Source organism: Nicotiana tabacum, chromosome 21 (assembly GCF_000715075.1).
Source record: "Nicotiana tabacum cultivar K326 chromosome 21, ASM71507v2, whole genome shotgun sequence".
In the NCBI taxonomy this organism is placed as follows: Eukaryota; Viridiplantae; Streptophyta; class Magnoliopsida; order Solanales; family Solanaceae; genus Nicotiana; species Nicotiana tabacum.
In genome coordinates, this window is record NC_134100.1 from 4,403,842 (window position 1) to 4,427,313 (window position 23,472).

At 34.7% G+C, this 23,472-nt stretch overlaps 2 protein-coding genes across 5 annotated transcripts; both read left to right on the forward strand.

The window, feature by feature from the left end:
* Positions 1-1,619: 1,619 nt before the first annotated feature.
* Positions 1,620-4,753, forward strand: LOC107773590 (stem-specific protein TSJT1-like). The gene is made up of 4 exons (XM_016592992.2): positions 1,620-1,961; positions 2,626-2,866; positions 3,465-3,585; positions 4,269-4,753. Exons 1-4 carry the CDS (start codon positions 1,750-1,752, stop codon positions 4,454-4,456), a joined length of 762 nt encoding a protein of 253 aa, XP_016448478.2. The 5' UTR covers positions 1,620-1,749; the 3' UTR covers positions 4,457-4,753.
* A 10,257-nt stretch (positions 4,754-15,010) lies between these two features.
* On the forward strand, positions 15,011-23,280 carry LOC142175427 (cold-responsive protein kinase 1-like). 4 transcript variants are annotated; one of them, XM_075242181.1, is made up of 6 exons: positions 15,011-15,117; positions 16,510-16,645; positions 18,727-18,937; positions 19,013-19,250; positions 20,581-20,728; positions 22,571-23,280. In XM_075242181.1, exons 2-6 carry the CDS (start codon positions 16,616-16,618, stop codon positions 22,895-22,897), a joined length of 954 nt encoding a protein of 317 aa, XP_075098282.1. In that variant the 5' UTR covers positions 15,011-15,117; positions 16,510-16,615; the 3' UTR covers positions 22,898-23,280. The 4 variants fall into 4 exon arrangements, 3 of the variants coding, with proteins under 3 accessions (XP_075098282.1, XP_075098281.1, XP_075098280.1); XM_075242180.1 differs by having other exon boundaries at positions 15,085-15,325; XM_075242179.1 differs by lacking the exon at positions 15,011-15,117 and adding an exon at positions 15,124-15,325 and having other exon boundaries at positions 16,472-16,645.
* The last annotated feature ends 192 nt before the right edge of the window (positions 23,281-23,472 follow it).

Genomic DNA, 23,472 nt, shown 5'->3' on the forward strand with positions numbered 1-23,472 from the left:
GTATTAGTTATGCCGGTATTGTTCTTATCCATTGTTTGGTTTGATGTATTAAAATATTGCACAATTTCTAAAAGAATTATTTGTTTATAAAAATGCCCTCAAAACTAGTCCACAATCTAACTTTTTAAAAGAAACATATGTTGAGAAATGTTTTTATATGAAAAGTTTTAAAAAAATTATTTTATTTGTCTACCTATATTGTAAAATAAAATTAAATATTTATTTATAAAAAAAAAATATGCTAAGTATTTATTTATTTACTAGGGATACAATTTTATTTTTCACTATTTGGATTATTTTGAACTTGTATTAATATACTAACTAGCATATTTTAATCAAGTACAAATTTTGAAGGACAATTTTGTCTTTAACTAAGCTAATGCATGCATTAAAACCCATTGCATTGTTAATACCATTGTTTTCTGTGCATTAGTTATGCATAAGATAATACCAAATAGGATGTATAACTAATGCCTGCATAACTAATGCATAGGTTCAAAATGTCTACCAAACAATGCATTATTAATACACAAAGCCAATGCATGCATTAACTTATCTAATGCATCCTACCAAATGACCCCTAATTAACAATAAAATTGACCATATTAACCTTTACTATCTCTTCACATAAACACTCATAACACATACTCCAACATTATTTACTCCATGGACAATGTAGGAAAAAAAATAATTAATTCATTCTTGAAATCTGGAATAATCACTTATTTTGGACCACAAGAAAAAAGCCAAAAAATCACTTATTTTGGACCGGAGGGAGTACCCATCTACTAAAAATATATTTTAACTATTACTTTCTCTGATTCACTTTAATTGATTTTTTGATTGTTTTCAACCATATTAAGAAATTCACCTTTAGCATTAATTATTAATAAAATTGAGTATATTAACCTTAATTTGTTCATCGGAAATATAACAAATATTCCCAGACTCTGTGTTTCAAGGGCAACTTTGAAAAAAAGAAGTTAACTCCTTCTTGATATCTGAAAAGAATTAAATATTGTGGGTCACAAGAAAAATACCAAAAAATCAATTAAAGTGGACCGGAGGGAGTATGATCTTAAATATATTATGTTATTTTTATTAGAAATTAGGAATAACTTAAAATATTAAATATTAAAAATTTATGCATTAAATATAAAAATACATTTTATTTATTTAAAATTATATCCGCGTGACCTATAAGTCATAAATTTAAACTGTAGAAGCAACTACTAATGCTTGCATTAGGGTAAGTTACCTATATCACACTTCTAGGGTGCGACCGTCCTTGAACCCTACATGACTACAGAATTTTGTGTATTGGGTTGCCCTCTTCTTTTTTTAAATAATTTAAAAATATAAAGTCACATAAATTGAAATACTATTTCCATAGTCACCTCCACCTCAAATACATGTGCCCCAACATATAAAAACCATTTAAAATTTTCAGGTTTCCTAAATTCAAGAATTGATTGGCACTTAAAAATTCTTACCAATTTACAAAATTCAGTGATCCACATCACCAATTTTAGAATAACTTTAACCCCACTTCAAGATTCGTAATGGATAATGCTGACACCTCTGTCTCTTCTTATCTTTCTTTCTTCTTTGCCTATAAATACTCGACAAAATCACACACCATTTCATTATCCATTCTACCAAATATTAATTGACTAATATTGTGTCTTTGTATATTACATTGTTTTTGTTAGATCTCTGTATTTTCCCATTCAAAAAAGGCAAGAAAAAATGTTGGCAATATTCAAGAAAGGTGTTGTTGATCCACCAAAGGAATTGCAGAGTCCAGCCTCATTACAAGCATCAATTAAAGCTGCATCTCCTGAAGAAACTATGAAGAATTTCTTATCTGCAAATCCAAATAATGGATTTTCTATTGGTTTTATGGATAAGGCATTTTTGGCCTATTCTAATCGTGCAAGTTCATATAACACTCTTCAAAGGTATTGATCCTCTCTCCTAGAGATTTTATCGCATTAACTGTCTATACTAAATCAATAAATGCATGATATGATTGTTTGCAGGTATACTTTTCTTGTTTAATTATGGTTAATTAAAATATATTTTTTCGCCTCAATAAATTACTTAATCATGGTGATTTGATATGGTTTGGTGTGATAGAAATAGAGAATAGAGAAAAATGTTAGGGATCTTTATATAAATAGCCGGTTGGATTCACTTCTTATTTGTTTCTAGCATGTATACATATATTATATATGATTATACACATATTATATATTAACCGGCTAATTTTAGTTTATGCGATTGGGTGGGTGGTTGGGACAGAGTTAAAATTTGGGTGGGATGAGGCTTTCATATGCATTGGCGGGGCTAGAAGCTTGAATAGGGTTCACCCGAACATAGTAACTTTTGCTCAAACAGTATATTTGAGTTAAAGAAATTATTAAATATTTATAAATATTAAATTTAGAACTTGGTTCCGCCTCTGTTCACATGCTTTGCTTCGCCCTGTCTCGCCTCGTTTGTCATCCCTCTTCTTTAATACTAAAATTATGTTTATATGTTCTTAAATTCGCCCAAAATTGTGATTTTCAAGCCTATGAATTAGAGAAATAATGGGAAGTTATTTGAATTTTTTTTTTGTAGGTTGTTCTGTGGTGTGAATGACATATACTGTGTTTTCTTGGGAAGTTTGAACAACTTATGTGCCTTAAACAAGCATTATGGCCTATCAAAATGTGCCAATGAGGCTATGCTTGTAAGTGAAGCATATCGGACCCTCCGTGACAGAGGCCCATACCCGGCCCATGAAGTTCTCAAGGATCTTGAAGGTAGCTTTGGATTTGTGATCTATGATCATAAGGCTGATACAGTCTTTGTTGCCCTGGTACGTTTATATATTGTGAATATAGAAATATATGTAGGGGCGAAGCTAGAGGTTTGGTTATGATTTCGGTTGAATCCCCTAGCTTTGGTTCAAGAAGGGGAGTTTTGATTTAACTCGTAAGGTTGACTCCACGTGACCTCCTTCGAGCCGTGAAAACAGCCTCTTGCAGATATGCAGGATAAGGCTGCATACAATAGACCCTTGTCGTCCGGCCCATCCCCAGACCCCGCGTAAAGTGGGGACTTAGTGCACCAGACTGACTATTAAGTTGCGCATTTGATTGAAAACTATTTGATACTATTGTGTTTTGGAAAGTATTACTATGTTTTAGGTTGAATGCCATATTTGGACCCCGTGCCACCTGTTTGGACCCTTAGGCCTTTATTTTTTGCCGGTAGCTTTGGTTCTAACTTTGTATGTGTCTTAAGAAATTTATTGTATATACAAATTATTAAGCTAGTACCCATGATCAAAATTCTGAATCCGTAAACTTCAAATTCTGGCTCCGTTGTTTGAATATATGTTTGTTTATTTTTGTAAGGTTATGATATTTTTTTTGTGTCACTAATCAATATCATGAATGGTGTTTTATGGATAGGGTGCTGATGAAAAGGTGAAGCTATTCTGGGGCATAGCATATGATGGATCTGTTATGATATCTGATAATGTGGATCACATTAAAGCAAGTTGTATCAAATCATTTGCTCCCTTCCCTGTTGGTATGTAGCTCAATTTCAAAAGTATTTGCCTAGATTTAGTCACTAAGCTACAAAATCAAAAATCAAATTGAGCAAGCACTAGGTCTTTCCTTTTGCGGTAAGGATGCAACAGATGATGTGTAAGTTAGGCGCATGTTACATGTTCAAACTTTGTCATTGACAAAGCCTGATAGGAGTTGGGAGGAAGGTAGAGGGTCGGTCCATATTTGTCCTAATTTCAAACCTTTACGCCAACTATAGTTAGGCCAGAACACAAGAAATTTCTCAGATACAAAAAAAACTACTACATTACACAACTGGAACTAATTAGGGACGGAGGTAGCATATAAGTTATGAATTCGGCTTAATTCAGTAACTTTTGGCTCGAATTCGATATACAACAACAACAACAAATTCGGTGTAAATATCACAAGTGAGGTCTGGGAAAGGTAGTGTGTAGGCAAATCTTATCTCTACCTTGTGAAGGTAAAGAGGCTGTTTCTGAACGACCATCGGCTCAAATCCAATATATGTGATAAACAATCTACTAAATACATACAACTACTGGATTTCGAACTCAATAACTCAAATAGTCAGTGCTCTTAATGACATTCCGAATTCATAAACTTCTAATCCTCGCTCTACCGTTATTGGAACTAATAGCTGTGAGAATATTAATGTTGGATGTGATTGATGTTTTGTAGGGTGCATGTACCATAGTGAAACAGGATTAAAGAGCTATGAGCATCCAAGTTACAAGATGAAAGCAATGCCAAGAGTAGATAGTGAAGGATCAATGTGTGGAGCTTATTTCAAGGTTGATGTCTACTCAAAAGTGAATAGCATGCCAAGAGTTGGAAGTGCAGCAAATTGGGCAAATTGGGGCCAGTAGACATGTTTTAGACCTCATTAAAAAAAAAGACTATATTAACAAAGACTTGTTATCTTTGTTAATTGCTGCTGTTTTATTAATTGTGTTTCAAGCATTTTCATCTTCTAAATGGACCTCAGCTTTGTAAATTGACTTGAGGTTCCTAGATGGGAAGATTGTCTCTTTAGCCCTTTTTTTCTCTTTATTTTGTACTACTCATTTTGGGGATTAACCTTTGTATAAATGAGACTCTCTCTTAGTTTGCTCCTATAAGTTTCCATATTAATAAAAAAATTCGCTTAGAGTTCCTCACAAAAATTATACGAACAATTTAATTTTTTGTAAACATAATCACCAAATTTCCACCTTCTTGTGGTGATTATGTCCCCATCATAATTTTCTATAAGCCTAATCAATCAAGTTTGTCTCTCTTTTGGACAAGAAAGGCTAGCTCATCTAATAAAACTAGAGACTTTAATTATTGGCCAAATGCCCAAACATATAGATGGCCCCTCAAACTTGGCACGAAAGCGTTAGTTAGACACCTCAATTTTGCTAATAACAAGTTGAGCATCTCAACTTTGCCAATAACCAAGACTTTTGTACAATAATTTTAATGTTATTAAATTTAAAATTAATTTATAAATATTTTTAAAGTATTAAAAAAATTAAATCTTATTTTAGTAACAAATTTATCTATGTTCACATAATAAAAGATCAAATTAACCTTTCAAATAAACTGTGACAAATAATTTGAGACGAAATGAAAATATTACTTGTAAAATTTTTGTTACCCACTTGAAATTTATTGACGTTGCATCAAGATAAATATGCTGAGATTATGAGGTTGTTGGGTTAAAATTAGTCTTTCCAGGGGAATAAATCAGTGATCAAGAGATAAAATTCAAGGATAATTGCATGAGCTCGAATATTCATTTATTTTTACTTAATGGGGTTTGCGTCTGAATCATTCACATTTCAATTTATTAAGTGTGTTTATTGTTTTCTTTTATGACTGCTTAGCTTATTTGTTCTGAATATATTTAGGTCATTCTAACTTTTCACAATCTTTAACATTATTAAGTCTTTATTCACTTAAAGATTTTTATAAAATACCAGTCTTAGAATACGCGCGTTGCGCGTGTATTTAATATCACTGAATATAAATTTAGTAAAATTACATAGAGGTTATTCACAAAATTGTCTAACTTATTAAATAAAAACTAAAAAAAAAACCGAAAAAATAATGAATATAATCACATTTACCTACCTCAATAAAAGAAGGTCTCTGCTCTACAAATACTTTATTATTATGAAAGAGATTATATATGCTAATAAATATTATTACTTCCTTTAGCTCAATAATGATGAGTAATATCAGTTAGTCACATATCCCTAACAAATTTATCAACACTATAAGAAACTATAAAACACAATGGCAACAGTTTTGGAATGTGTTTTTTGACATTGTCCTAAATAAGAATAGCTTGAAATAGCCATTGGGCATAGTCTCTTGTACAATTCTGGTATATGCACATGTGTCCATCACACAATTGCCAGACCAAATCTAGGATGAAAAAATAGCTAACATTACAACTTAAATCTTTAATGTTTTGGATGATCTGAAAATAATTATGAGCTCCTGAGTACAATTTTTGTATAATTTGCTTTAAGTTTTCTTCTCTTGGTATCTTGAAGGGGAAGACTTCTAATATTACCTGGATTATTGTTGTTCCATGTGAAATAACAATTCCTAAAATTATAAATTCTTGTGAAATTAACTTACTCGACTTATAATTTTATTGGGTTATATTCCTAAATATTAGGAGTTTTATTTAGTTCAAATAAGAAAAGATTTAATAGTCAAAATTTTAATTAATTTTGACGTCTTAAGTAATAATAAAAATACTAAGTAAATGGTAATTTGATCCAATATGAATTTATTTTAAATGATAAGAATATCAATCAATTTTGCGTTGAAGTTTCGTACTTTTATAATAGTCTAGATAGATTGACTGAAGAGGACAAAATTAATAGAAAAGTAAAACATTATTTTTCTATATACTTAGTAGTTTTTAATTTTAGTCTCACATTATTTACCATATAATAAGAATAAGTTAATATATTTTGTTAAAAATTTAAGTGAAGTAAAAATTGTTTTTCAAAAAATAATTATTATTATCCATTGATGTTAAATAATTATTTTATTCATCATGAATAAAACCGGAGTACCATGGTTATGTCACTTTCCATAAAGAAACTACTTGTACTAATATTGTTCTACTGTAATATCATCAAATAGTCAAAAGAACGTCTACAAAATATTTATGTAAGGTACAAAATCTAATTGAATTTAAAGTCTTATAATTTAGGTATCTATCTTAAATAAGGAAAGATTTAATACTCAAATTTCAACAAAATTTTAGGTCCTAAATATTAGGAAAATAACTAAATGATTATTTTATCTAGTGTGAACTCTATTTTTAAAGGGTAAAAAAGGCGAACGATATTTCGCTAAGTGACTTCGTACTTTTTACCCCATCTCGATGAGTAATTTTGTAAAAATAAAATCACATAATATTATATATGTTAAAAACATGTTTGTATTTGAGTTATAAAGTAAAATTTTAAGCTTACCATATTTATTAATATTGATTCTATATATAGCTAACTCAATAAAACAATAAACTTTGTCACATAAAAGTCCTCAATCATCTTTCAAATATATTCAACTTAAATTTAGTTATTTCCTATGAGCAAAATATAATATTGTTCTATTTTTCTAATCAATACTTAGCATTATATGAATTGTTTCTACTCTTATTTTCGTCTTGAAGAGCTTTCTTTCTCTATCCATGCACATGCTCATACATGTATTATATGCCTAGTGTATAGATATCAAGTGCCACAAGTTCTGTATAATAATAACGACATGAAAAATCTCATTTATTAGGTATCTTAGCTAAGAGTATACTTCGTTATTTTTTTTATAGTACCTATTGTCAATCTAACTCCCTTATGATATCAGTAGGACAAAATATAGAGTATATGATGTTTAACTTCTACCAATTTCCCTCAGAAAGTTACTATTTGTGTATGTGTTTCACATGATCAATGATTATTTGACTTTAGCACACTCCTCATACATAAATTATATTATACCATTAATTATTTGAATTCACGAAATTGAGTTAGCTATTTTCCTATGGTATTCAACTTATTCAAACAGATTTATTTCTCATGTAAATATCTCTTATATTACCTTTCGTTCACGAAAGTTCATAAGAAGTGCCTACCTATTTTTATTAAACTATTTAACATTGAAAACTCATGATGAATCCTTGTTTTTGATACTTGGATACGATATTATAGAAGAAAAGGGTAAACCTACTATGAGAATCTAAATCTAAATACCAAAAAAATAAAGTTGGAAAGCAAATTTAAGTTACGAATGCAATGACCCAAACAACCTATGCAAAATTTATAAATAAGTCAAGTTTTGAACTTAATCGTATATAAGACATTGTAACGTACCTTTCAATTTGCAATTATATATCAACAATATACGAACCTAGTGCATGTGCAGCATTAATTTAACATGCGGCAGTATGGGCAATAAAAGAATCCTAATAACAAGGAAAGAATGAAGAAACAAAGAAAAATCTAAAGAAGCCTAAACCTAAAAGAAACCCACACACGGCAGTAAAGAAACTGAATCCTAGTCAAAGAAAAGCCTAAAGAATCCTAAACCTAAACAAAAGAAAATCTGTAGCCAACAAAAATGGAAATAAACGGCAGTTTTTTTTTTGCCTAAGAAAATTATAGTTGATTATAATTACAATTATGTCCAGCGTAGAATATACTTACAAATGGTAAAAAAGGCGAATGACATTTTGACAGGGGCTTCGTGCTTTGAATATAGTATAGATGATCTTTTACTACCATTTTGTCTACTAGTATGAGCAGCCGCTACCATCATTCTCTATTGACCACCACGGCTAACTATTATCATAAGCGACTCGGGCGGCTCAATAATTTTTGTGGCCATGATGACAGGCCTTAAATTATTTTTTTTGAATTACATATATATAAAATACCTATTTGAAGTCTAGTTAATTTCCTAATGTTTTGAGATGCAAAATTTTTACGTAGGAATTGTTTATAATCATTTCTCCTAATAATCCTTTTTGGGACTGTATTATAGTTTTAACTTTTTTTCTTTATTAAGTTTTGAACAACCTAATTCATATCTCTAGTTGACATATTTATTTCAATACATAATTAAAAAGATAATACATAATATTAGATAAAAAATACTTGAAAGGTGGCAAAATAGAATCTAATTCAAGAAAAATGATAATTAAATTCCAAAATATCTTTTACTACTTCAATAACTCTTCGCAATGCTTGAAACGTGAGGGAAAAAAAGTGTGCAATATATTTCATGAAAAGTACTCTTAAGCTATGATTTTTCAGAAAATAATATTAATATAACTTATCAGACTTGGACTTGGAAATCAAGATAAGAAATATAAAAATATATAAATGTTGTCTAAGAGATTAACTCTTGGACAAACCAAGAAAGAGAGAAAATAGTATAAAATATAATCTACATATTTCTAATTAAAAAAAATGATAAGAAGTGGAATATAATGATTTCCCTATATTTTGTTCACAGCAAGAGGGTTAGAAGAGTTATTTACTGAAATTTTACTCAAACGTCAATTAGTCACACATTAAAAAGTTAATTTTCCTTTTATATAGTAAAAAAATCTACTTTTTCTGCTTAAAAGTACTCATTATTTTCCACACACACAAAAAAATTATTAGCCTATTAATGATAAAAAAAGAAATGGGACCTCCAAATTTGGGGCCTAAAGCACATACTTTAAGGCTTTACCCTAAAGCCGGCACTGAATTAAGCTACTACCATTGACCACCACTGCAGAAGCATCACCACCCACAACAACAATAACTATCACTATCACCACCATTTGCCACCTCGCAATCATTATTGTCGATCACCACAATTAACTACCCATGTTGCTTATCTTAATATTGTGTTTCATTAAAGAAGTTTGTTTAGGACACAGTGTAAAATTAAGATTTTTGCTATTACTTTGTGGATATAATATTTAATTGTTAATTTACTTGAATTTTAAATAATAGTACTCTTCGTTCAATTTATGTGACATTTTTTTCCTTTTTAGTTAATTTTAAAAAAAATGTCACATTTCTTTACTTGTGTACATCGAGACAAGGGAGTTGCATCAGGGGTAGCCTCGTAATGAATCAGACTCGAGTTCGAAGATGAGGCATCAAGTCTAAAGACCGAAGTGTCCGTTGAGACCGAGGCCAGCAGCAATCGAGATTAAATATGACCGACTTCGAGTGAAGTGCAATAACGGAGAGGCGAGATATCCGTAACCGGTCGAAGATCACGGTCGAAATCTCGGAACCGATCAAATCAAGGGCGGTTATTTGTACCAATCATGAGATTTATTTCCGTAATTAGAATTTTACTATAATTAGGATTCCTCTAGTATATAAAGAGGGGTCCCCATCATTTGTAAACACCTTACATTGACGAATATCAAGACAATATAATATTTCTTTCTTCTTCTTATCAACTTACTGCTCTTTAACTGTTCTTACTCTATTAAGCTCGAGGGTACATTAGCTCGAAGGCATCGACAAAACACAGGTTTGCTTTGTATTATTGTCGATTTGCATCATTCATCTTTACGTTTATCAATTGGTATTAGGTGAAATCACATATCCTTAAAATCACATTATAAGTTTAATTGTTACTCAATTTTTAGATAACATCAACCCTCGAAAACCTTAAGAGGTACCAAATTGAACACACTTATGCTAAGGTATAACAAAGTTTTTTCGATAACACTGAACCCTAATGGGTACAGATCTATCTCATGCTAACGCATAAAATATATTTATATGATTAAAACTTTGAAGCCGAAAAAAGGGAAAAAGCCAATCTTTCGAGGTCATATCGGCTCGATTAAAGAGCCTAAGGGCCATTACATTGTTGAGCTCGAGGACCCGCCCTCGCTTAACCAAAAAACCTAAGTGTTTTGCTACTCTAAGTTCGAGCAAGTACTCACTCGATTATAGAGACTATAACAATCCGATTTCAACAAAATTTTCACAAGGCAGCGAAGTGAGTCGAATTTCTCACAAAACCTAAAGTATATGAGAATTATCATAAGGCGAAAGCAAAACAAAATTTTCACGAAATAGAAATCAGAGACAAATCGGAAAAAAAAAACCTTTCATATATACGAAAGTATTTACAAAAACACTCAGGGTCTTACACAAAAAATCCAAAAAAAAAAGAATAAGAAAAAAATTCTAATCTTCCCTGGGAGCTCCATCTTCATCTTCTCCTCTCTCAGATCCACTTGCGTTCCCGGAGTCATCATCATCTAAGAGCAAAGATTTAGCTTCGGCCTCAAGCACTTTTGCGTTCTCGATATCGGTAGTGAAGTCAAAACCACGAGCATGAATTTCTTTGAGAGTCTCTCTCCGAGACTAAGACATGGCATGCTCACAACACATAATGATCAAACCTGAGCAACATCAGAAATTTCCTTTGCTCGAGCGTGAGCGGCTTCAGCGTCAACTCGATAGACAGCCACGACCACTTCCACGTTGCCCTTTACTCTTTCTACCTCAGATGCGACCTTTACAAGCTCATAAGCCAACCGAGCCTCGAGCTCCTCAATTTTCTTGGCTTAGGGCAAGCTCTCTTGCTTCATGCTTTGGAGTTGATGCTCAACCGAAGATAGCTGGGCTCGAGCAGTATCTTTCTCCGAGGCGAGGTGTTCCATGTTCTGCTTCTACCCTAAAGTCTCTGCCTCTTTCATCTCAGCCTCCTCGAGAAGCTGCTCGATTTTTTCGGCCTTCTGCTGAACCTGCAGGGTCAAAGTATCAGTCTCCATCCCCGAATCAACACACCAAACTTCTAAGAAGATTCTTCATTACTTGTTCAATTAGGTCAGTCTGCTCTTTGTGAGTTATTGCCAATTGAGCTCGGAGGTCTCTGACCTCCTCTTTTATTTTTCACATTGAGGAGTTTGAGGGCGTCTCTCTCCTCCGTGAACCTTTTGAGATCAGCCTCACACCAGTTCATCTCAGCTCGAAATTTGGAAAATACTTCCCGATGAAGCGTCATGGCCTATGTAGAAAGGAAGGAAATCAGACAAAAGAAAATAAAAGTAAACATAAACCTATTAACGGGGGCTGAAATCTACCTAGTTCAGGAGTTGCTGAGCCTTATCGAAAATGATTGATGCATCCAGGTCGGAAAACATTATCGATCCCCATGAAGTAGCCACAAAATAAGTCATCCCCTTCGTGGGTCGTTCCCACATCGGGGGTCTCTATAGACTGGGCCTCCCGAATTTGCGCCACATAAAATGTGGGGAGGGGCGGGGAATCAACAATGTTGACGATTTCCCCAAGCAAGACACTTGGGGTGCTCTCTCCGATTGTTCATCACGGCAGGAGGCATTTTAAGCCTCCGTTGATTCAGGGACTTTGCTTGGACTATCTTCCGAGATCTCCTCGGTCCGAAGATGAGCCTCCTCGATTGTCACCGGCTCAGCTGCTTTTGAAGCTTCGACGCTTCCCCTCTTTCGAGGCACCGACTCGCAGTCAGCATCTTCTTTATCCTCTTCTTCATCTCGTAGTTTCTGGGCTATGTCGGTAGGCAGAGCGGCAGTGCCATTCTTCAACTTACGAGCCTTGCTTTTCTTAGGCTTTGGAGTATCATATGGCGAGACCCTTTTCCTCTTCTTATCCTTAGCCAGTTTCGGGGCCTCCTCTTCCCTAAGTGGGGCGGCCTCATGGCAGTTTTGTCTCCGAGACCTGTATGGGAGGAAATTAAGTAAAAATAAAAAAGAAACATTTCACAGGAAGGCATCGAACATAGATAAAAAAGCTTACCATGATTTTGGCCTCCCATCGGCCCTTGGCTAAATCGCGCCACGAGCGCTCAACATACGAAGAGGTCGATGCCAGTTTCCGAACCCAACCTTCAAGGTTCGGGATTGTACCGGGCACCCAAGAAACCGCTGCATCATAAGAAAGAATGTTGATAAGAAAAGGTAAAGGAAGCAAAGCAATCAACATAAGTTATTGGTGGGTTTGTACTTACGCTTCATGTTCCATTCTTCGGGGAATGACATCTTATCGGTCGGGATTATGTCAGAAGTCCTCACTCGGACAAACCGGCCCATCCATCCTCGATTTTTGTCCTCGTCTATGCTCGAGAACAACATCTTTGTGGCCCGGTGCTGAAGCCTTACTAATTCGCCTTGATAAAGACGGGGGCTGTGTAGTCTAATGAGATGATCGAGGGTGAAAGACATCCATTCGACCTTGCTCACGAAGAATCAGAGCAAAATAACAATGCACCAAAAAGAGGGGTGGATTTGTCCTAGGGTTATGTGGTATTGGCGGCAGAAGTAGATAATAATGGGATCAATGGGACCTAGCATGAAAGGGTAAGTGTAAACACTTAAAACCCCTTTTACATGAGTGGTAATATCCTCCTCGGGCGTAGGAATCACCACCTCTTTGTTTTCCCAATGACAATCTTTTTTCACCTGCTCAAGATCACCCTCGGTTATCGAGCATATGTATCTCGACATTGGTTCACAACGGCCAGGGACAAATGAGGGTTTTTCAACTTTGAAATCAGAAGTAAGGTCGCATGACCCGGGAACACATTCTTCGATACATTGCTCCACCTACGTTTTATCACCGACCGGCCGCGATGAAGAGGTTTTTTTCCATTTGAGGAACGGTTTTTGATGTTTTCGCCATTGTTATATGAGTTGAAAGAAAGAAGAAGACGAAATTTGTTGTTTTAAGAAAAGATTGGCAAACGGAATTGAAGAACCTGCAGAATTGATAAGCTTGAAGGGAATGGAAGAGTTTTGAAGATTAGGAGAAATTTTGAAAGTAAAGTTTGAGAAAATTATGAAGATGATCTATTTATAATATCTGCTATGATGGTTTGAAAACACTAGTGGCCGACTATCAACTGACACTAATTAATAATCTTAAGAACTGTGCAGACGCGACGCTTCAGTCGCCTCCGCCGCTTACTTCACGAGGATGACGTCATAATTGGTTGAGGTACAAAATCGAAGGCTCAGTTCGTTTCTTCTCGTTACACTCCAAGAAACGAGGGAACTATCTATATACTACTATTTGATCGAGACAAGGGAGTTGCATCGAGGGTAGTCTCATAATGAATCAGACCCGAGTTCTAAGACGAGGCATCGAGTCTAAAGATCGAAGTGTCCGTTGAGACTAAGGCCAGCAGCAATCAAGATTAAATATGACCGACTTCGAGTGAAGTGCAATAACGGAAAGGCGAGATATCCGTAACCGGTCGAAGATCACAGCGGAAATCTCGGAACAGATCAAATCAAGGGTGATTATTTATACCAATCATGAGATTTATTTCCGTAATTAGAATTATATTATAATTAGGATTCCTCTAGTATATGAAAGAGGGTCCCTGTCATTTGCAAACACCTAACATTGACGAATATCAAGGCAATATAATATTTCTTTCTTCTGCTCATCAACTTACTGCTCTTTAACTATTCTTACTCTACCAAGCTCAAGGGTACATTAGCTCGAGGGTATTGACAAAACACTAGTTTGCTTTGTATTATTGTCGATTTGCATCATTTATCTTTACGTTTATCAATTGGTATTAGGTGAAATCACATATCCTTAAACCACATTATAAGTTTAATTGTTACTCAATTTTTAGGGTAAACAATTTGAAAATAATTTATCTTTAAGAATTTATATGTTACCCTTATTGTATTAATATACAGTCACGTAAATATTTATTTTATACCATAAGTTTCAATAACCTTCCTTTATTTCTTAAATTTCGTGGTGAATCAAACACTGCCATATAAATTAAGATGAATATAATAAAGATAAAATAAACACATTCGAATGCTGAAAAAATCAACAGCCTTAGGGGTCGTTTGGTAGGAGGTATTAGAAAAAATAATGTATGCTTAGCTCTATATATTACTAATACGTTGTTTGGTACATTTTTCCAACATTTGTATAACTACATCATACTTGGTATTATCCTATGTATAAGTAATGCACAGAAAATCATGACATTAGTAATACCAAGACTATTAATACATGCATTAGTATGTTTAAAGACAAAATTATCCTTAAACTCCCTTAAAGCTAGAGATATGGAGGGCATTTTTGTAAACAATTATTTTTCTTAAAAATTATGCAATGCATTATAATTTTAATACACCACACCAAATATCAGATAAGAAATAATATCTACATAACGAATGCTTATATTACTAACATATGCACTACTAATCCATGCACCTTATTCCGCATTATTCTTATACACTTTATTCTGCATTATTCTTATACACCGACCACCTTAATTATCTAGTGTTCAGATTTAGACGTAATATTATCTTTATATATTCATAATGATTGTTGTTGAAAAAAAAAAATGAAGATAAAAACACTAAAGTGGAGGAAGGGAAAGGTAGTTGAGAATACAGCGATTGACAGATTGGCAAATTAGAGGAGTATCGCTTTCACAGCTCCACATCAACCAAGAAAATGCTACACCCTCAAAACCAAAGGTATAATAAGTCGTCTTCTTCGTCTGCTACTGCTGGTGATCATCTCATTTCTTCCACACGACGTCGTTTCGCCTGTCAAATCACCCAGAAAACCTACGCCCGCATTTTTGTCACCTTCTTCTACCTCTTTCTTTCATCGTCCTCTCAAATTGTTCACTTTCACGACTTCAAAACACAACTCAGTATTTTTTTTCCTTCAATTTTTATGGTACGTAAAAATTCTCGCTCTCTCTCTCTCTCTCTCACACACACACACACTTTGAATTGCTATTCAGGATTTGAATTGAGCTAGCTACAATTTGTTTTCTTTTGCTACTGTTAAAAATTGCTGGCTCTGTTGATCAATAGTAGATAAGTTAATTAGCTTATGATCAGTCAAGTTTGAAGTGGTTAAGCTGAATCTGAGTTAGAGGTTTTAATTTAGAGCCAATTGCAGAATGGTATGATTAGTCAAGAATTTTGATTTTTGGTGCATTTGCTTAGAATACTTAAAACTTTAAAATATGTTATTACCTACTTTCAATTTATATGAACTTATTTCCTTTTTAGTCATTTAAAAAAGAATGAACTCATTCCTAATAAGTAAACTCTTAATTTTGGGATTCCAATATGATCCTTAATGAGAAACTTTCACAACCGCCCAAATGTTATGCCATGTTTACGCCACAAGTTTTAAAATATTTATAGTCACACAGATGTTATGGCATGTTTACAACACACAAGTTTCAAAAGTCTTTTTTTTCTTTCTTAAACTATGTGCCAAGTCAAATAGATTCACATAAATTGAAGCGGGGATATTATTTATAGAACGTGCTCATTTATTTTTAGATGAAAAAAAGCTTATACATGATGCATTTATTTATCTTTTTAGGGTTCAAAACCGATCTTATTAATAAATCATTTTCCTAGGATGTGATTCCACTGGGATTCCACTGGGGTGTTGTTATTGTTTGGTAGGCTGTGATGCATATGCATATACTGACTTATGCATATATGTACTTTATGTAGTTTTTTTGTTTCTGCTACCGGGAATTTTGAATTTTAGTTAATTGTTTCCTTCATAGTTAATTCAAAAGAAACTATACAAAACTTAATATTTTTACTGTAGAATGCGTAAATTTCAATGGTTGACCTGAGTAGTAGAGCCATAGCATTTGGTTATAAGATGTGTTTCTTTTAAAATTGGTGTACGCCTCAATTACAAACTAGTTCGTGTTGGTTATATGAATTCTATATCCATCCTGCTCCATTTGGTCCGGTTCATTCCACTTCTCAGTTTTTTTAAAGCAAGCTAACTGACAACAATTTGATTTGGATATATCTCAAAAACAGTGAACATTTTCATTTATCACAGAAAAATTGGAGAAGGCTAACATGTAATTCACACGTCAGGAGGCATTATCGGTCAAGTAAGAAGATTGTCCTACTAAAGTACGGATTGGAATGAACTGCAGCTGCTTTGGTGCCTCAACTGTGCGGCAGAAAAGGGGTGTTGATCATGTTCATAAAGATACACCAGACACTGGAGGTTAGTACATAGTTGGAACTTGGATTTTAGCTGATCATTTTTTTCTCAGTTTCATGATTTATTTAGTCCTTTAATGAATTTTTCGCAACTTTATTGCCTTCAGCATTAAACCTCATACTCCTACATAGCTGGTTGGTCTGGATGTGGCATTGTCATTTTATCATGGTGGTTGCAATATTCTGTGAATAATTCTAATTCATCTTTTCTCTTTCCTTTTTCTAGTTATCAAATTGTTTATGCTTCTGCCTTTGTATACTTGCTATTCTGAAATTCTCTTACACCCAATGTTAGTGGATACAAGCTGTTTAACACCTCCGGTGCACTTATCATTACTTATTTTGAGCTAATTGACCTGCCTTCTGTAATTTATACACCAGATTGAACAAGCGTCGAGCATAATTTACTTTATTGCAATACTAAAAGGGAGTGATTTCTACAAGAATATTTTGGTACTTGATAAATATAATTAATATGCTTGCTATATAGATAATGACATGTTCTAGAAGCAGTTAGCGTTTGGATTGAGTTTGCTCCAAGGGGCCAATATGTACTTGGCCCTTGATCCCAAAAGAAAAGAAAACGTCAGTTGATCAACTACGCTTCAATCCTACTTATGGGGTTGAAAATGTGGCTGCTCTTTCCAGTAGTTGGAGAATTCATTGTAATTAGACTATTTTTACTTTGGTTGCTAGGTGACTACAACCCTTCTCATTTATTATCCGGCTTGGGACACGGTATGCTTTACAAGGCCCACAGGTGGATTTCAAAAGAAAAACACGATTTCATCTTGTTCCTAACTAGAACTAAGAACTGGTCAAATTTGCTCCAGGATCTGAATAGTGAGTAGTTGCCGAACATGAACTGATGTGGTAGGTTTAATCATAGAATATCATTATAAGGGTCGAGAAGGGAAACTTTGAGTATTCCCTGCTCCCTAGCTTGCTCAGGTATCTGTCTAAAATCATCTTATAAGTGGTTAGGATAAGAGGCAGTCAGTCAAGTGGCACAACTATTACTCCCTCAATTTCAATTTATGTGAACTTGTTTGACTGGGTACGGAGTTTGAAAGAAATGAAGACTTTTGAGATGTGTGGTTCTAAACACGCCATAGCATTTGTATGAATATAATTCTTTTGAAACTTGTGGTCTTAAACATGTTATAGTAGTTGTGTGGCTCTAAAAGCCTCTCATTAAGAGTATAGTAGGAAGTTTAAGTTAAATTATTTCCAAATTTAGAAAGGGCTCATTCTTTTTAGAACGGACTAAAAAGGAAATAGGTTCACAAACTGGAACAAAGGGAGTACTTTTTATGATAAAAAAAGTTCACTATACCAAGTGATATGTGAGAAGTTATACAGAGCCCTGCATCAATGATGACACAGTTAAAGGATGAAAAAGTTCCATCTAGTTTAGTTTCTGGGGAACTTTTATTCTTGGTCAAAAACTTGACGCATCACATTTTGTTGCTGAAAATTTCCTTCTATCCATCTTTTTTCTGCAACAATTTAATCATTCCCCTTTGTTCTTCAGTTTCATGTCCACGCTAATATTTCCTTTTTGTCAGGCTGCTCCACTGCAAAGACAAGGAATTTTTCATATAGTGAATTAAGAATAGCAACCAACAACTTCCATCAAAGTAACAAAATAGGGTGAGGAGGTTTTGGGACAGTATACAAGGTTCAGCTCTATTCTATAAATACTTCTCTTCCTTTTCATGCCCGAGCTTTGTTACACGAACAACTTGCATTTGCATGGGGCTATTTACAGAATTACATTGCTGGAAGGCTTGGAACTATTAGACCTTTGTGTTATTAATTATAGGTAGAGATATATTATCTGTAATTCTTTAAAATTTTGCATCACAAACTTGTAATTATGTTATTTGATTTTCACATTTTCTGCCTCTTAAAGACAGTTATGCTTTGTAAACATTTTACTCTTGTAAGTTTTGGTTCATGGTTTTTGGCATATATGTAATATGAGATCAAGACTTTTAGAGAATAACAAGGTCCTTGGACTTAACTCTTGTGGTGCATTCACATGTTAGTTGAATGGTTATTAATTTTAGTGCAACTTTGTAGGGAACTCTAAAAAGAGGAGTAGAAGTTGCTGTGAAGACACTTTCTGCCGAATCAAGGCAGGGGTTGCGTGAGTTTTTGACAGAGATTGAAACCATATCAGATGTCAGACACCCCAATCTAGTTGAGTTGATTGGATGCTGTCTTGAAGGAAGTAACCGGATCTTGGTCTATGAATATGTAGAAAATAGGAGCCTCGATCGAGCACTGTTTGGTAAATTTGCTAGAAATTTAAAAAAATACTTCACCATTTATGAACGGGTTACTGGAAATGGTGCTTGCTTTGCAGGTTCCAGCGCTAGGAATGTTAAATTAGAGTGGGACACAAGGGCTGCTATTTGCTTGGGTACCGCTAGAGGTCTTGCTTATCTACATGAAGAATTAGTGCCGCATATAGTGCACAGGGACATCAAAGCTAGTAACATACTGCTTGATAAGGATTATAAGCCAAAAATTGGAGATTTTGGACTTGCAAAGCTTTTTCCAGATAATATCACTCATATCACCACACAGATAAAAGGAACTACGTATGTCCTCTGAATTTATTGTTGAAGCTTCAATGTTTTCCATTACTTGAAATTGGACTTTGTTGAACAGAGAGATTTAGTATAGTTAATACTTCCCGTGGGATGCTATAACCTGCTGCAGTTGTAGCTAAAGTGAAGAAAGGAGTGCAAGATAGTGCCTCAATACGAGTGTCCCCAAGCATATAGATTTGCCTTGGGGTTTCAACATGTGCCATTTTTCTATCTGGAGTCTTTGTCTATGAAGATTCTTGTAACTGCTATAGGATATAAAATTTATTACGTATGATTTGTGAGAAGTGTAGGTATAGGGAGTACTTCCTATGGATAGAAGCTGGGGCAGGGTTGCGGAATGGAGTCTAGAGATGGCAATTTCCACTGTTCAAGGGACTATTTGCCCCTGCTCTACTGTACCTTCATGACGGGAAGGGTACTTCGAGAAAATTAGAGGTTGATATGGGGAAGATAGAATTTGAACTTCACGAGAAAGGTGGTAATTTTGGATTGGGCATTCACATAAACATTATTGTTCCCACAGTACGCTAAATATTACTCCTATTAGCTTTGTTTAGTGTTTACCATACAATTATAGCTTACATATATTTTCCACTTAAGGTTCTTCCCCTGGTTCTCCAATTTCAACTGCCTATCAGTATCTCTCAATTGTTCTTGTTTATTTTCTCTCAGTATTTATTGGCCTATTTGGTAATCAAGTGTTGTTTGACCTATGGACTTAGTGGATGTAAATCAAGAAGTAGCTAACAAAATTATTGTGGATGTCAATAGGAAGGGTGCACATACACATGGGTAGAGCATTAGCTAGTAAACTTGAAATCACCATTCATCCGTGAGTACAGTGAGCGTGAGTGTGGAGGATTGTAGAGGTTGGGCGTCGTTAAAAATATTTTTAGATACACCTGTTAAAAAATCTAGAAGGCATTTTTACACCCGCCGATACCTCTCCAATTGCAATATCTAAGTGGATTCTCCTTTTTAAAGAACTAGCTTGTCTGAACTGTGTTGCTTATATTGTACCTCTTCCAGTGCAGAAGAATTAAGGGTACACGTTCTTCATAGCATCTTGCTACCCTTGCCTGATAAATATGTATTTTTCCTGAGAATTCACTACTGTTTGCCCTATTATTGTACACATTGTGTCTACTAGAAAGGCAGCGGATTCTCTAGCATCTGGCTCAAACTACAGTGTTTTGAATGTTCTGTGTTATGGTTTAGATAGGTCTCCAACAGATGTCCTGCTTTAAAGTTTTAAATGGTACCATGGGGTAACTGAAAGCAGTGTTCTTACTTCTGTACCTTTTTCTCTTCCGCGCAGTGGCTATTTGGCACCCGAATATGTAATAGGCCGTCAATTAACATCCAAGGCTGATGTTTACAGTTTTGGGGTCCTAATACTTGAAACAGTAAGTGGCAGGAGCAGTGGCAGCGGTACATGGAAAGGGCAGAAGTTACTCCTGGAATTGGTGGGTAGCATTTTTAAATTCCTTAATTTCTTTCTAGATCTACCATTCCATTCCCCAATAGAATCAACAGTCTATTGCATGGTTTGTTTACTTGCATTTGCAACTAGTATTTACATATATTGATTAGTGCTATTTGAAATAAGAAAACTGCCAGGCACATCAAGATGTGATTTTGTAGAGAATAGGGGTGAATCCATCTCTGATAAGTATATATCAATCAATAAACTAAATGTGCCTCAATCTCAAACTAATTTGGAGGGTTATGTGAAAGACATATGGATATGCTCTATCCGGACACATTTTACTCCTCTACTGTAAATAAGTTGTCTTGTGAAAATCTCCTTGTATATGATTATCCTTTTCCTTCTCCCAGAGTTGTGCGAAGTTAACAGTTGTTGGAGTTTCACTGATATCAATGGGGTTTATCAAGCAACGTATTTACATAGCCAAATACAAACTAGTCTGAATTAAGGTTTAGTTGTTATTACTCTTACACTATGTTCCTTATAAAAAAATTTACACTTACTTTAGTTCCATCGTTTACCAGTTAGTCTTGTAGTCTTTTTGTCTGATTAGAGATTTGTATGTTAGAATAAGGATAGGTGTGAGATTTCGAGAACCTCTAATTTAGCAGTAGTGGAGTGCATATAGAGAATTAATATACTTCAACCCAAGGCATAGTTGCTTGAAAGAGTCTCAAATAAAAATGTGCAAGATGAGATTTTTAGATTCAGCATGGGAAAAAGCATGAACAAGACAATAGTGTATTTGAACCTGTTTCGTCCAACTTGGATCATGGCAGGAGAGACAATTAGAACGTGCTGTTACAAAGTTGAGCTGATCCAAGAAGGTACCCGCTGGTAAAAGATGCTGGTTACCCAAAGTATGGGCCCAGTGGTCAATGAAGTGGGAGGAGAACCATGAGGCCTCAGGTTCAAATCCTAGCCATAGCAACCGAAAAAAAAAACTAGGTGATTTTTTCCCATTTGCCTAAGCCTTGGTGGTCAAAGTTATATGGTACCTCTGCTGGTGGGAGGTAGCAGGTATCCGGTGGAATAGTCGAGATGAGCACAAGGTGGCCCGGACACAACTGTCATAAGAAAAAAAGATGCTACTTTACAGCAATAGGAGATTGTGCTGAGTATGAGAGATTCATGTTATTCTGCGACAGAGGATCCAAGTCCAATGGTCCAAGTTGTTGTCCCAGATAGGTGATGTACCTTCATGTGATTGTTCAGAAATGTGGGTCTGTGGTGTTAAGGAAGGCTACGGAGGCATTTCAGTTTTCAGTCTCAAAACAGCCTCTCTATTCCTTTGGGGTAGGGGTAAGGTCTGCGTACACACTACCCTCTCCAGACCCCACTAGTGGGATTTTACTGGGTCGTTGTTGTTGTTGTTGTAAATGATGAATATTTGCTGAAGTTAATTTTTCTTGTATGAATTTGAATCTTTTTACTTCTCAATGTCTCCCTTTGATTAGCTTAAACTGCTATAAAAATTTGAACCTCTCACATCATAATAATAGTAGCGTAAAGGCTGTAAGTTGGGGAACAGCCATATAGTTGTCTTGAACATCAGTGACCAGTCATTTCAATGAACAAAGAGCAAGCAACACCAAGAAATGTGAAAATATACTTAGATATATTGAAATTTTGCTAGTTTTCAGGCTAAATAGAGAGAAACTTTCAAGGTAATTATAGCGAATACAATTTGTTCCTTTCCCCTTTCTGGCTTCTCGCAAATTTATGAAATCCACTCTTGATAATACAGCATCCAGAATTCTTACAAAACTGCTCAAGGTTTTGTTATCTAATGACAAATCTAATTACAATTCTGCATCAGGCATGGCAACTCTATGAAGAGGGAAAGCTGTTGGAGTTAGTTGACCCAGAACTCAGAGATTTTCCAGAAAAGGAAGTCGTCAAGTACATTAAAGTAGCTCTCTTTTGCACACAAGAAAATACAAATCGAAGACCAATGATGAGCCAAGTTCTTGACATGCTCACAAGAAACATCAAGCTAAATGAGAAAGAACTCACACCCCCAGGATTTTTCCAAGATTCAGGCGGGGTTAGTGGCACGCAATCAAAGCTGAAGTTATCTGAAAGCAGTACAAGTTATCAAATGAGTTCTGTTCCCCTTACTATCACTCAGGTGATCCCTAGATAATCAATCTATCAATAGTGAATGACACTTGAACATTTCATCCTGGATGGGTTGACAGCTTTAGTTTTACAAAAGAAGATGAATTGGGAAGAAATTATTGCCAGCGGGACTTTGGTTAAATGATAAAGACTCGACACATGATTGTGGGGTGGGGGTTGGCGCACGTCATGAGTTCAACCTTGTTGCGAACAAAGCCTGGTATTTAAGTTGGGAAGAGGGTAGAGGGCATGCCTATACTCCCCGGAGTTTCAAATATGTGCACCAAATTGGAGTAGGGGCAGAAGCCATAGGGAATTTCTTTAGTGTAAAAAAAAAAAATTAGGAAGAAAGTATTTCAATAAATCATATTCTCTATTTTTTTCTATTTATTTGGTTTTATCCTCAAAGTAGCTCGTGTTTTCGTCAATCTACATAGTCCAAAACTTTCTTTTTTCCCTTTACTGAGAGTGAACATGGTTTGGAGGCTAACAGTCTCTTATATCTACATGCATAAAAATCAGGCAAGTGATATTGTGTATTATTCTTTATTTTTTCCTTTTACTTTTTTCCATTGTATTTTCGTCTTTGTATTTTATTTG